Source organism: Procambarus clarkii, chromosome 11 (genome assembly GCF_040958095.1).
Source record: "Procambarus clarkii isolate CNS0578487 chromosome 11, FALCON_Pclarkii_2.0, whole genome shotgun sequence".
Lineage (NCBI taxonomy): Eukaryota > Metazoa > Arthropoda > Malacostraca > Decapoda > Cambaridae > Procambarus > Procambarus clarkii.
In genome coordinates this window covers 47,964,053-47,977,271 of record NC_091160.1, presented here as the reverse complement: position 1 = coordinate 47,977,271, position 13,219 = coordinate 47,964,053, and the positions used below count along the sequence as shown (strand labels likewise).

At 43.2% G+C, this 13,219-nt stretch overlaps 2 protein-coding genes across 2 annotated transcripts in view; one reads left to right on the top strand and one right to left on the bottom strand.

Moving 5' to 3' along the window:
* The window catches only part of LOC138363722 (uncharacterized), a 17,379-nt gene extending 11,946 nt beyond the window's left edge, over nt 1-5,433 (bottom strand). Inside the window, exons 1-2 of the mRNA XM_069323113.1 lie at nt 5,306-5,433; nt 4,870-5,038 (exon numbers count right to left, since the gene is read on the bottom strand). Of these exons, the coding sequence (XP_069179214.1) occupies nt 4,870-5,038; nt 5,306-5,433 (297 nt within the window). The remainder of the gene's footprint in view (nt 1-4,869; nt 5,039-5,305) is intronic.
* Nucleotides 5,434-7,465: 2,032 nt separating this feature from the next.
* LOC138363721 (uncharacterized) lies at nt 7,466-11,851 on the top strand. Its single transcript, XM_069323112.1, has 3 exons — nt 7,466-7,579; nt 8,204-8,335; nt 9,875-11,851. The coding sequence occupies exons 1-3, from the start codon at nt 7,466-7,468 to the stop codon at nt 10,685-10,687; spliced, it is 1,059 nt and encodes a 352-aa protein (XP_069179213.1). The 3' UTR covers nt 10,688-11,851.
* The last annotated feature ends 1,368 nt before the right edge of the window (nt 11,852-13,219 follow it).

The following is a 13,219-nucleotide window of genomic DNA, read 5'->3' as shown; positions in this document are numbered from 1 at the left end:
AGTAGTGTGCTGTCGGTAGGTTTAACGACTGAGGCTTCTGGTAGAACTGATTTCACTGCTCTAATGATTACTTCACTAGATGCAATAATTTCGCACTTGGAGGGGCTAAGAACGAGACCCATGGACTCCCCCCGTGTCTTCACCAGCTGTAAGTCTTCTAGCAGGGAATCTTGTGTGCCTGCCAGAGTGCCATCATCCAGGAACCAGATGTTGAGCTCGCTGGACAGTCTGGTTGTAATTTCTCGAACCGCTATGCAAAAGAGGAACGGTGCAAGTGGGTCACCCTGTTGAATTCCCTCTGCTGAGGTGACTTCATGTTTGCCAAACAGGAGGGTTGAGTCTTTGCTGTAGCCTGCTGACACAAACGGGAGAATGCTTGGGCAATGTTCCTGGACTGCAGTGAGGATTGCTTCCCTTTTGACCGAGTTGAAAGCGTTTTTAAAATCTAATTTTACTACTGCCTGGTCTTCAGTAAGAGAGCTAATGTAGGCTCGTGCAGCATGAGCCGCTGCTTCACAGCCTTGGGGGACTCCAAACCCCAGCTGGTTGGGTTGCAGCATGGTGGCTGCTTCCGTTCGGATACTTCTGACAGCAGCCCTTGCAACTAGGCGGCGAAGGGTATTACCAACGGCAATGGGTCTGATTCCTCCCCCCTTCTTTTTGAGGGCACATAGGGATGCACCAAAGAAGAATGGTTTGATTTCATCAGGGATTAACCCGGCGAGGCAGTTGTTGACAAACGTTGTGATTTCTGTCAGGAGCGCTTCTGCAGCTGGGCCAAGAACAGGGTTCACCATTTCCTTCACATGTTGAGGTCTTACCCCTGTGTAGCCTCCTGAGGAGCCCGGGGGAAATGAAACGATAGCTTTATAAACCTCTGACTCCCGGAGGACGAGAGGTTCCTGATTAGGGGCGAGCCTGACCTGTGGGGGAGGTCCACCTACGGCCCTGACGGGGTGTTTTTCTCTCAGTGCTTGGGCTGTGGTTTCATCCCTGGGCAAAATTTTGTCCTCACTTGTGATTAACCTGAGTGCCCCGACTGTATTGCCCTCTTCAATTTTCTTGCTGACTTGGGTACCTAATTTTCTGTTGTCGCTGATTGTCGTACTTGGTCTGCCTCGGCGGTGTTTGGTGTGTTTGGGGAGGCGGACTAGGTTGTCAGCCCTCGGAAAATCCCTAATTGCTTTATTGACGGATGAGGCCAGTGTCTTGCCTCCTCTGTCTGGTACACCTAAGCATGCATTGCCAAAAATTAACAGATTGTGCCAGGCTTTGATGGTATCAGGTGCAACAAGGTTATTTGACCCTCTGTTGACTTTTGCGATGAGGTCCGTGTATTTCCCTGCAGCAAAAGGGCGAGAGGCCTTTGGGATGTGGGTGAGTGTCCTGGTTGACGTTGCTTTAATTGCCTCTAGCAGGTCGTCTGTTGCAATGTAATCTGTTGCGATTTGTACTGGTGCAACAGGCTCCTGAGTGCTGCCTCCTCCCACGGGAGGCCTCCCTGACCCAGGACAGTCACCATGCTGGCGTATGACTCTGGAGACAGAGTTGATGCTGACGATGTTCCCACAACCACTGCATGTGCCTCTCCTTTGATTGGCTTCGGGAGGGGTGAGCTGGCTGGTAGCGGCTTCTTCTGCCATCCCCTTAGGTAAAGTGAATGTCACCTTGCACTGGAGTATTTGTCTCTCCCTCCTGGCTGGGGGGGACGAGGTTGTCCCCTATACTATGCGTCATGTCTGGGCAGATGTCTGGGGTGGGTGGGCTCGTGGAGGTGGTGGGTGGGGGTTGGGAGGCTGCGCGCTGGCCCGGTCTGGGAGGGGGGCCGGGGAGGGAAGGCGCGACCACCTGATCGTGGGAGGTGGGGGCGGGGGAGCGGAAGACACTGCACCACACGGAGGGGGGGGGGGGGGGGGAGACACTACACAGGTGGAGTGGTCGAGCGGGAGACACTACACTCAGGGGGTGGGGGGGGGGGGCACTACACTCAGGGGGTGGGGGGAGGCACTACACTCAGGGGGTGAGGGGAGGGTTGATGTGGCACGTAACACTTGGATAATTTCCTTTTTGTCACTAAACACTGGTGAATGTGTCCTGGCTCACTGGGTGTGGTGCTCTCAACACGATACTCACAATGGTCCAGTCACCACAGGACTGGACTCAACTTATCTTTTCAAGCACTTATTGGCACACTGGTGACCCAGTCTCTTGACCCCACCACATGTGTCCTTCCACCCTTTCCTGGTGAGGGAGCCGTAGGGCGTGTGGCGTGTGTGGGCGTGGGCTGGCGGTGGGCGTGGGGTAGCGGTGGGCGTAGGGTTGCGTGGGGTGACGGTGGGCGTGGGGTGGCGGTGGGCGTAGGGTTGCGTGAGGTGACGGTGGTCGTGGGGTGGACGATGGTCGTCGGGTCAGCCGCCGGGAGAGGGTAGCTGGGTGGGCTGGCGAGGCCTGTGGGAGGCTAGGGAGAGGGGGGGAGAAGGTATCCCGGTCACACACAATTAGCACAAAGTTTCACAGGTGCATTATGTTTATCACTACAAACTCACCGTTCATCTGAAAAGACGCACACATTCACTTATATATATATATATATATATATATATATATATATATATATATATATATGGGGTGGGGTGACGGTGGGCGTGGGGTGGCGGTGGGCGTAGGGTTGCGTGAGGTGACGGTGGTCGTGGGGTGGACGATGGTCGTCGGGTCAGCCGCCGGGAGAGGGTAGCTGGGTGGGCTGGCGAGGCCTGTGGGAGGCTAGGGAGAGGGGGGGAGAAGGTATCCCGGTCACACACAATTAGCACAAAGTTTCACAGGTGCATTATGTTTATCACTACAAACTCACCGTTCATCTGAAAAGACGCACACATTCACTTATATATATATATATATATATATATATATATATATATATATATATATATATATATATATATATATATATATATATATATATATATATATATATATATATATATCAGTCATATATATATATATATATATATGTCTGATCTGAACTTGAAACATTCAAGTGATTCCACAATTCATCTCAAATAATTTTGTCGACATTATTCCCAAACCAGTATTTACCCAGGCCTTTTCTGAATCAAAACTAATCCAATGTGTTTTTAGGCAATTGTGAAGAGCCCATTAACCGAGGATCCAACCTGGTAAGCGGCAGTTTGCAATACCTTGAATCTGGAGTAACGCTCCGTTTCCCCCGTAAAAAATTATTCTTTAAGACTTTTTAAAATTCACATCAAGCTACGGAAAATTCGTATGTTGATTAAAGTTAAAATAGACAAGAAAAGATCTAGATGCTAAACTTTCGGCATTGTAGCATACGCTATATATATAATTAATTGTGTCGGTGGCTCATGCTGTTCTGTCCTGCTGTGTCCTGCTCTGTGCTTTTCTGCTCTATCCTGTTCTGCCCAACTCAGCCCTGCTCCTTCCAGTGCCCCACAGTACTAGGAACGCCGTACATCGACTAGGCAGGAAAGCTTACATTGATTAGGTATGAAAGCTATAGTGATAGAGCTCTCTTTTCCTGGATGCATGAAATGGAGTTAGGGAACGTTCTCCGGGTGCAAGAGTGGAAGACATAGTGGTTAAAATAAGGAATATAGTGTTAGTGAATCAGCTCAGTATTTGCCTCTCTGTACTTGGAAACTATATTTCTAATGCTGTGATCGAGGGGTAGTTGGAAAATTATAAAGTGGCACTAGATATGATAAGGAATCAGTAAAGGTCTCGGTCATGTGTGGCGTTCTCTCAAGGTTAAAAGTACCGATAAGAACTCAGTGTCTTGAAAAGTATTGTATGAATAATACAATATCATTCATGTATGACTGGTACTCTTACATTGGCAAGCTCACCATGTATGCAAGAGATGGCGTTCATCTCTCTAACGCGGGGAAGAGAGGAATACAAACTCATTGCAGGAAATTGTGTGAGAATTTAAAGGTTTAATAGCTATATGGATATAAATAACTGCAAAATAAGGAAACCTTAAAAGAGGTTAAAACATGGTTTTTACCCATCGATAAGAATTAATGCACAATTCCTAATAAGGAGATAAAATAGTAGAGATGTCAACAGCAATACTATACAAAGTATAAAAATGTGAGGAATAAGAAGGATGATCTCAGAGTAATTTTGCCTACCGAAAAATTTACGATAATACCCCTCACTGAAACCTGACTGAATACTCAAGAGACCTATTGGGCGAATACCAGCTACGTGGATATAAGTTCTTTTATGTTGACAGAGCTGCTGTGAAAAAAGGTGGTATTGTTATCAATCTCTTGCAAGTGTAAAATCTTTTTGTGTAGTGTAACACTGTATCGCGTTATGTAAGGTCACACTGAATTTTATGGTATAGTGTTATAGTGTGTGTTTTGTTATAAAGTGTCACATTATATGTTGTTGTGTAATACGGCATTCTATGTTGTCAAGTAAAACTACATAGTACCAAGTTATGTTGTCTCACATTGAATCTTGTGGTGTAGTACCAAACTGTACTCACCAGATATGCTTGCGGGGGTTGAGCTTCGGCTCTTTGGTTCCGCCTCAGCCGTCAATCAACAGGTGTACAGGTTCCTGAACCTACTGGGCTCTATCATATCTACATTTGAAACTGTGTATGGAGTCTTCCTCCACCACATCACTACCTAATACATTCCATTTATTAACTACTCTGACAATAAAAAGATTGCTTCTAATGTCTTCATGGCTCATTTGACTCTCCATTTCCACCTGTGTCCCCTAGTGCGTGTTCCCATTGTGTTAAAAAAACTGTCTTTGTCTACTTTTTTAATTCCTCTGAGAATCTAGTATGTATTGATCATGTCCCCCCCTAACTCCCCTGTCTTCCAGGTACGTGAGGTTTAATTCCAGTAGTCTCTCCTCATAGCTCATGGCCCTCAGTTCGGGCACTAGTCTGGTGGCAAACCTCTGAACCTTCTCTAATTTAGTTTTATGTTTGATGAGATATGGACTCCACGCTGGAGCTGCATATTCCAGGATTGGTCTGAGACACGTGACATAAAAGATTCTGAATGATACCTTACACAAGTTTCTAAAGGCCGTTCTTATGTTGGCCAACCTGGCATATACCGATTATGTTATCCTCTTGATGTGGGCTTCAGGGAACAGGTCTAGAGTAATATCATCCCCCCAAGTCTCTCTCTCTCCCTCTCTCTCTCTCTCTCTCTCTGATTCCAGAAGAATTTCCTCTCCCAAATGATACCTTGTATCTGGCCTCCTGCTCCCTACACCTATCTTCATTACGTTATACTTGCTCGGGTTATAATCTAACAACCATTTGTTGGACCGTTCCTTCAGTTTGTCCAGGTCTTCTTGAAGCCTTCTTGATTGTGTTTGATGGTGTAGTGCAGATTGTATATTACGTAGTGTCACATACATCTTTTCGTGGAGTGTGTTTTGTTTACCATCATTACACGTGACATTGTATTTTGTCAAATAGTTTCGTATAGTATTTTGTTACGCCACTAAACACTGCCTCTTACAGCTCAATGTCGTTTCGTACAGGGACGCGTTGTGTAGTACTGAACCGTGTAGACATATGAACAAGTAATGAGGCTGGACGATAGATTATAACCCACGTATTTGAACCCAGGCCCCGCACATTACCGTCTGGATTAGGCCTGCACAACTTTTAAAATAATACGGGGCCAAACTACTCCAAGGAAACCAGATTTGGGCAGCGAGTGAAAACGTCATTTATCCAATAACATTAATATTGCTTCAATATTAATGGCATCAGATAATGTAATCAATAATAATAGTAAAAATAATAATAATAATAATAATAATAATAATAATAATAATAATAATAATAATATTAATAAATATATTTGATTTTCACATTATATTAAAATTTCAAACATAATTATATAAAAAATTATACATTTCTCACTTGAAACAAAATTCCATTTATAAAATACTTTAGTCCAAATGGTTTAGTTTCATAATCATCTCATTAACCTAATGAGAGGCATAACACCCTTTACACTAACAAGCTTGTTGGGTTCTTGGGTCATAGTCTCAGTAGACGTCTTCAAGACGTCTTCTAAATGGTCATTATTCAGACAAGAACGTTATTAGTTTTTTTGTATTCACGATAGAAAATGCTCATAAATATATGTACTGCCAAAAATGTTGAGCGTTTCAAGTGCAGCTTTCAGGGGACCTGATAGCTGACTGGACAGCGCTACGGATTTGTAGTCCTGAGTTCCTGGTTCAATTCCAAGTGAAGGTGGAAACAATTTGGCAGAGTTTCTTTCACCCTGATGCCTGTTACCTAGCAGTAAATAGGTACCTGGGAAGTTAGACAACTGCTACGGGCTGCTTCCTGGGGGGGGGGGGGTGTAACAAAAAGGAGGCCTGGTCGAGGACAGGGCCGTGGTGACGCTATACCCCGAAATCATCTCAATACAATTTCAAGATAGATAGCTGTTCTAAGATCTTTGTGTATTTTTCAGTGTCCAGTTTTCTGTAAAATTCCTGTGCACTGTTTTCTTGGTGCTTATTTATGTAATTTGGCGAACACTGGTAACGTTCAACTGTAATTGGAATACCCGGTTGACTGCATAGAAAACGGATCTTCAATATCTTCAATTGATTTTTTTTAATTATTATTAAAGTGTGTCTTCTGTCAATTTTCTCAATTGAATCATAAATTTTCAGAGCATATTTATCTCCTAGGTCGCTGTGCTTGTCCTGGGGTGTGTGCTGATCTCAAGTGGGAAAGTGACACATTTCATCTTTCAGCAGCTGACTTATAAAAAGCTTCAATTTCATTTTGAGAGTTTTCATTGCTGCGAAAATTTGAAATATGCAAAAACAAGTTTCCCTGAAGATTAGTAATGAGGTTATTTAGATGTGTTTATCGCCATTGAAGATCATTATTAAACAACTCATCTCCAAGCTCAGGAAATTGCCTTAGTTCCTCTTATAAAAATTTGACAACTTCCTCTTCTAAAGCAACGAAACACTTGAGCACTCGTCCATCGTCTTAATCACCTTCCTTCAGAACGGTAGTTCTGAAGGAACAGGTCGTTGTACTCCGGGTCTATCTCTTCAAAAAAAAACTCCGAATATCCTATATTTCACTCCTTTAGAACGGATGTAGTTAACAATAGAAATTCCCACTGACGTTACCCAATCAAACTTCAACATTTTGCTTCTCTGAACCTTAAGATGTATTACTCAGTGGTGTAATACAAAAAATATTTCTGCACATTGCCATATCACCATCAGTAGAAATGGGGCATTAAACTTACAAAACTAATTCCTAGCTGCATTGCAAATGTTTTCCAACTTAAACCTACTCTCAAACGCCACGTAAGTACATATTATTTATAGATTCACGGCGTTGTTGTGACTTCATTGTGCATTAACAGTAGCGAGAGACCCACAATGTCACTACCGACAGATGAGTGAAGGCGGCTCCCTGATTGTGAGCGGGTACCTGATTGTGGGCGGCTCCCTGATTGTGGGGGCTTCCCTGATTGTGGGCGGCTCCCTGATTGTGGGCGGATACCTGAGTGTGGGCTGATATATGGTAGAATTTGGAGTGTGATACCAGCTGGTGCCGCCCAAGCTCCAAATAAGTCTTACAGATCTTCTGGTTCAGGTTCTTTAAAGCCCATTAAGGTTCAGTCGGTTGTGACCGCGCCTGTGGAGTTCAGGGACGCAAGTTCGAATCCATTGTAATACCTTAATGTTTATCACTGATTTATCACATTATTGTGATTTAATTATGATGTTGAACACTTTGCATGCAATGAATATACTTTATTTTCTGGAAAATTGGTTGCCTCATGCAGTGTATGACATACACAAAGTGTGGATATTGTAAACCTTCCACCTGACATATTGAGGTCATGGTCATCTTCGCCTCCGAGGGACGAATATCATATATAGAGTAAACATCCGTGGACCACCATGGGGTCCATGGACCACCATTGGGTCCATGAACCACCATGGGGTCCATGAACCACCATGGGGACCATGAACCACCAAAGGGACCATGGAACACCAAGGTGTTCAGGGACACCAGGTTAACAACCCCTGGTGTGAACTATTTTCGTTACAGCTTCACCCACAACGGCTCCCACGCTGTGATAAGCGCAGCAGTATAAGTGGTGCTCCAAGACACTTCCCGCAGTAGAGTCCTGCGGACACAGTAGAGCTGTGTTACAACAGCATTGCTGTTACTTCTGCCACAGCATTGATCTTCACCTTGCAACAGCAAGCCAAAGTGTTCAGCATGAAACGATCGCAGCTCATATGTGCCTTGTTGGTGAGATGCTTCTACTCTCATAATGCTGTGGTCCTTGTGTGTCACTTTGTCTTTCAATACCTCTGTATGTGTGTGTGTTTGTTTGTCTTGCTATGTCTGTATGTCTGTGTTTGTCTTTCTATGTTTGTATATCTGTGTTTGTCTTTCTATAAATGTCTGTGTTTGTCTTTCTATAAATGTCTGTGTTTGTCTTTCTATGTCTGTATATCTGTGTTTGTCTTTCTATGTCTGTATATCTGTGTTTGTCTGTATTCGTCTTTCTATGTCTGTGTTTGTCTTTCTATGTCTGTATATCTGTGTTTGTCTTTCTTTGTCTGTATTCGTCTTTCTATGTCTGTGTTTGTCTTTCTATGTCTGTGTTTGTCTTTCTATGTCTGTCTTTGTCTTTGTATGTATGTGTTTGTCTTTCTGTGCCTTTATGTCTTTGTCTGTCAGCCTCTCCATATCACTTTGCCTTTCTTTCTATGTATGTCTGCCTCTCCATGTATCTGTATGTCTGTGTCTGCCTTTCTTCCTTTCTATGTCTGTCTGCCATTCTGTTTCTGTATGTCTGTCTGCCATTCTGTTTCTGTATGTCTGTCTGCCATTCGGTCTCTGTATGTCTGTCGGCCATTCGGTCTCTGTATGTCTGTCTGCTATTCGGTCTCTGTATGTCTGTTTCTGCCTTCCTGTCTGTGTCTGTCTTTCTCTCTATCATTATTGCTGTCTATCTGTATTTGTCTCCGTCTCTATCTATCTATGACCCTGTATGCCTGTGTATGCCTTTCTGAGGCTCTGTATGTCTGTGTATGTTTTTCTGTATCTCTGCATGTCTGGGTAAGCATTTCTTAGTCTCTGTGTGTCTGTGAATGCCTTTCTGTGTCTCTGTATGCCTGTGTATGTCTTGTCATGTCTCTGTATGTCTCTATGTCTGTGTCTTTGATTGTATCTCGAATTATGCATGTCTGGTTAGATCTGTTTATGCAAATAACTTTCTCCACGTTTATTCCTTTTCAACTAAATTTATTCTTGTTTATCTTTTTGTCTGCTTTTTGTTCTTGCCTTGAGTACCGTGCAAGTACAGCTGTAAAGCTATAAAGGAGCTGCCTCTTATGGGGCAATAGACATAAAAAATTGGTAACAGATAGAAACTGTAGAACAAGAGGACACATATTATGATATGATTTATGCCTGTGAGGGTGTCTGAAGCAGTTTGTGGTATTCTGCTCTATATGTATGTTTATCATTTATTTTGGAGTGTGTTGTGTGTGTGTTGCTAACTCAAAAAATCTTATGGGGCAATATACATAAACAAATTGTTAACGGATAGAAACAGTAGAACGAGAGGACACATATATTATGATAGGATTTATGCCTGTGATGGTGTCTGAAACAATTTGTGGTATTCTGCTCTATATGTATGTTTATAATTTATTTTGGAGTGTGTTGTGTGTGTGTTGCTAACTCAAACAATACTAATGAGTATTTATTTCTGGACACCAAAAAAGATTACGCTGAATTTTCGTTTAATTTTTTTAACATTGCGGGTGTCTGTTGCAGGTGGCGTGGGTGGCGGCGCTGCTCTGCGTCACTGAGGTCCTCTCTGCTTGTGAACCGGATTGCAGCGGCAAGAACCCGATGGATAAGGTTGAGGATCCTTTAAACTGCAATAATTATTACATTTGTTTGGAGGAAGGAATAGCCTCGGATGTTTCTATACCGTGTGACAGTGGTAGTTATTTTGACGGGGACGATTGTTCTGGTTCTGGAAACTGTACATCTACCTGCACGCCATCACCTTGCCATTTAACATGTAGCGGAAACATGGACGTCATCTCTGACCCAAAAGACTGCAGCATCTATTACATTTGCTCACCTGGCAACATTATTGGACCCTATGATTGTCCCACTGACAGACCTTATTTTAGCGGCGAGACTTGCGTTAAGGACAAAACTGTGTGTTGCGGCGACCTGTGTAATGCGTACTGCCAGGGTGACATAGCGGAGATTGCTGACCCCTACGACTGCCACAAGTTCTATATGTGCCCTGAGGCGGGACCGGCTGAAGAAAAATATCATTTCACTTGCCCCTCAGGGGGCACTTTTGATGTAGCCGTGGGTCAGTGTGTGGTCGGCGCCCCTTGTAATATACTGTGTAGCGGGGGAGGTACGGACCCACCTTCTCCAGACTGCCAGGAGTCCATGACGTGCACGGCTGTGGGACTCTTCCCCAAGTGCACGACGTGTTACCAGCAGTACTTCAACTGTCACACCGTCGGCCAGCCAGCCACCGTTGAGACCTGCACAGGATCCTTGCTCTTCAGCACTAACCCTTCTTCACCTTACTGTATGAGGCCCGAAGACTGCCTCTAATCAGCGATCTGAGTCCACCACCCACTGGCCTCAACTCCACCACCCAATTTTTAAAATTCACTGGACACTGCTTTAAGCCCACCACCCTCTGGACTCACTCCAGCACCCACTGGACTAACGTGATGTCGTCAACACCCAGGTGCACTTGACCTAATCTATTTTTCCACAGTCCAACCCACCTGAGCACGCCACTTGCATCGCCACCTATACCCACTATCTACACTTGCACCACCACCTATACCCACCACCTACACTTGCACAACCACCAGTAACTGAATTTAATACAGTTGTCACCAATGATGTGCACAACTGAACTAAACACACACACACACACACACACACACACACACACACACACACACACACACACACACACACACACACACACACACACACACACACACACACACACACACACACACACACACACACACACACACACACACACACACACACACACACACACACACACACACACTCACACACACACACGCACACGCACACGAACACACATACGCACACACACACACACACACACACACACACACACACACACACACACACACACACAAACACACAGGAAGGCTAGGAAGTGATGTGGTGGAGGCTGACTCCATACACAGTTTGAAGTGTAGATATGATAGAGCCCAATAGGCTCAGGAATCCGTACACCTGTTGATTGACGGTTGAGAGGCGGGACCAAAGAGCCAGAGCTCAACCCTCCGCAAGCACAACTAGGTGAGTACAACTAGGTGAGTACACACACACACAACATTATTAAATTAAAAATATAATATTATTATAAGAAACAACGTACTATTAGATCCAAACAAGGCTGTTTATGGGAAGCTTATGGTGAAACAGATCATGTAAGGTATTTATATGAGAAGTACTTGTCAATTCTAGTCTTAAATAAATTCACGTTTTCATACTGAAATATATAATTTGATATGTTGTTCCATATGCTGACGCTTCGTTTACAAAAATGTATATTTTGCTTTGACTGAAAAGTTTGTCTTTGTTTAGAGTGATGTTAGGCAGTGCAAAATTTAAGTATTATTCTGTATCAGGATTGTCATATATTTTAATTATTTATAAACTTGCATTATTGCCTCTCATTCTTATATTTTATTTTGCTAAATAAGATTAGATCTTTTAAACTGCTTCATATGATATATTTCTATATTTCAAAGTCTTGGCATCATTTTTGCTGCTCGATATTGAACCCCTAATTTGGCTATAACGTTTGTCAAGAACGGTGACCAGAACAGAACATAAGATACCTGTATAAGACCTGCTAGTGAAGCGATGAGTGGAGATTACTTTCTCAGATCGTAAGTCTAAATCTCTCTCATGAAAAGCAAATATTATATTGGCATCATTTACACCGTCAGTGTACTGCTTACTAGGCCTCAGATCATATCACTTAAAGGCCTATTTTGTTCACATATTCTCATTAACTCCGTATTTCATCCATTTCTTTACCTTCATTTGTTCCAGTGTGTATTAGTGTATGTCTCTGAGCATTCAAATTGGTCTGTCAATTGTTTAATTAATTTATTATAGTGTTTAAGTCAGATTTTAATCTCTGGTGTTCAGGGCTTTGTTCACACAAAACTGTTGGAGTATTCTTTGTAAAGGAGGCACTGAGTCTATGTAAGTTGTACAGCAGAGTATGTCACTTCTTGTAGATGGTATATCTCTTGTGGATGGTATACCTATTGTGGATGAAATACCTCTTCTGGATGGATGGAAGATGATATACCTCTTCAGAAACAGTTGTGCAATAATCCTTTTAGTGAGATATTTTGTTTATATTAAATTTGAATCAAGAATGTTCAATCCATTACTAATATTCATATGTGAATAAATCTTAATTTTTGTTTGTAATTTATCGTATATATTACATTGTGTTTGTTAAGTAATCACTCAGAGGGATATTTGTACAGCAACGACCTCGCTTCTTTCAGGGTCGGTGTTCGATCCGTGAAGGTCCAAGTGGTTGGGTACTATTCCTTCATTTCGTCCCCCCAATCCCAGCTCCTATCCTATCCTCATATCCCAGCTCCTATTCTCCCATTGTATCCCTTTCATGTGCTATATAGTCATGTTGGCTTAGTGTTGTCTTCAGATAATTATCTCATCTTTCAATACTATCTACATTTACTAGCTCCTAAAACCCATCTAGTACACTAGTTAGATATTCTCACCTATAGTGCCCTTGTTTTGTTAGAAGTGGCCACATTACAGGTGTATTTCACAGGTGGCCACATTGTCAGGTGTGTTTCACAGGTGGCCACATTGTCAGGTGTGTTTCACAGGTGGCCACATTGCCAGGTGTGTTTCAGAGGTGGCCACATTGTCAGGTGAATTTCAGAGGTGGCTACATTGTCAGGTGTGTTTCACAGGTGGCCACATTGCCAGGTGTGTTTCACAGGTGGCCACATTGTCAGGTGTGTTTCAGAGGTGGCCACATTGTCAGGTGTGTTTCAGAGGTGGCCACATTGTCAGGTGTGTTTCACAGGTGGCCAC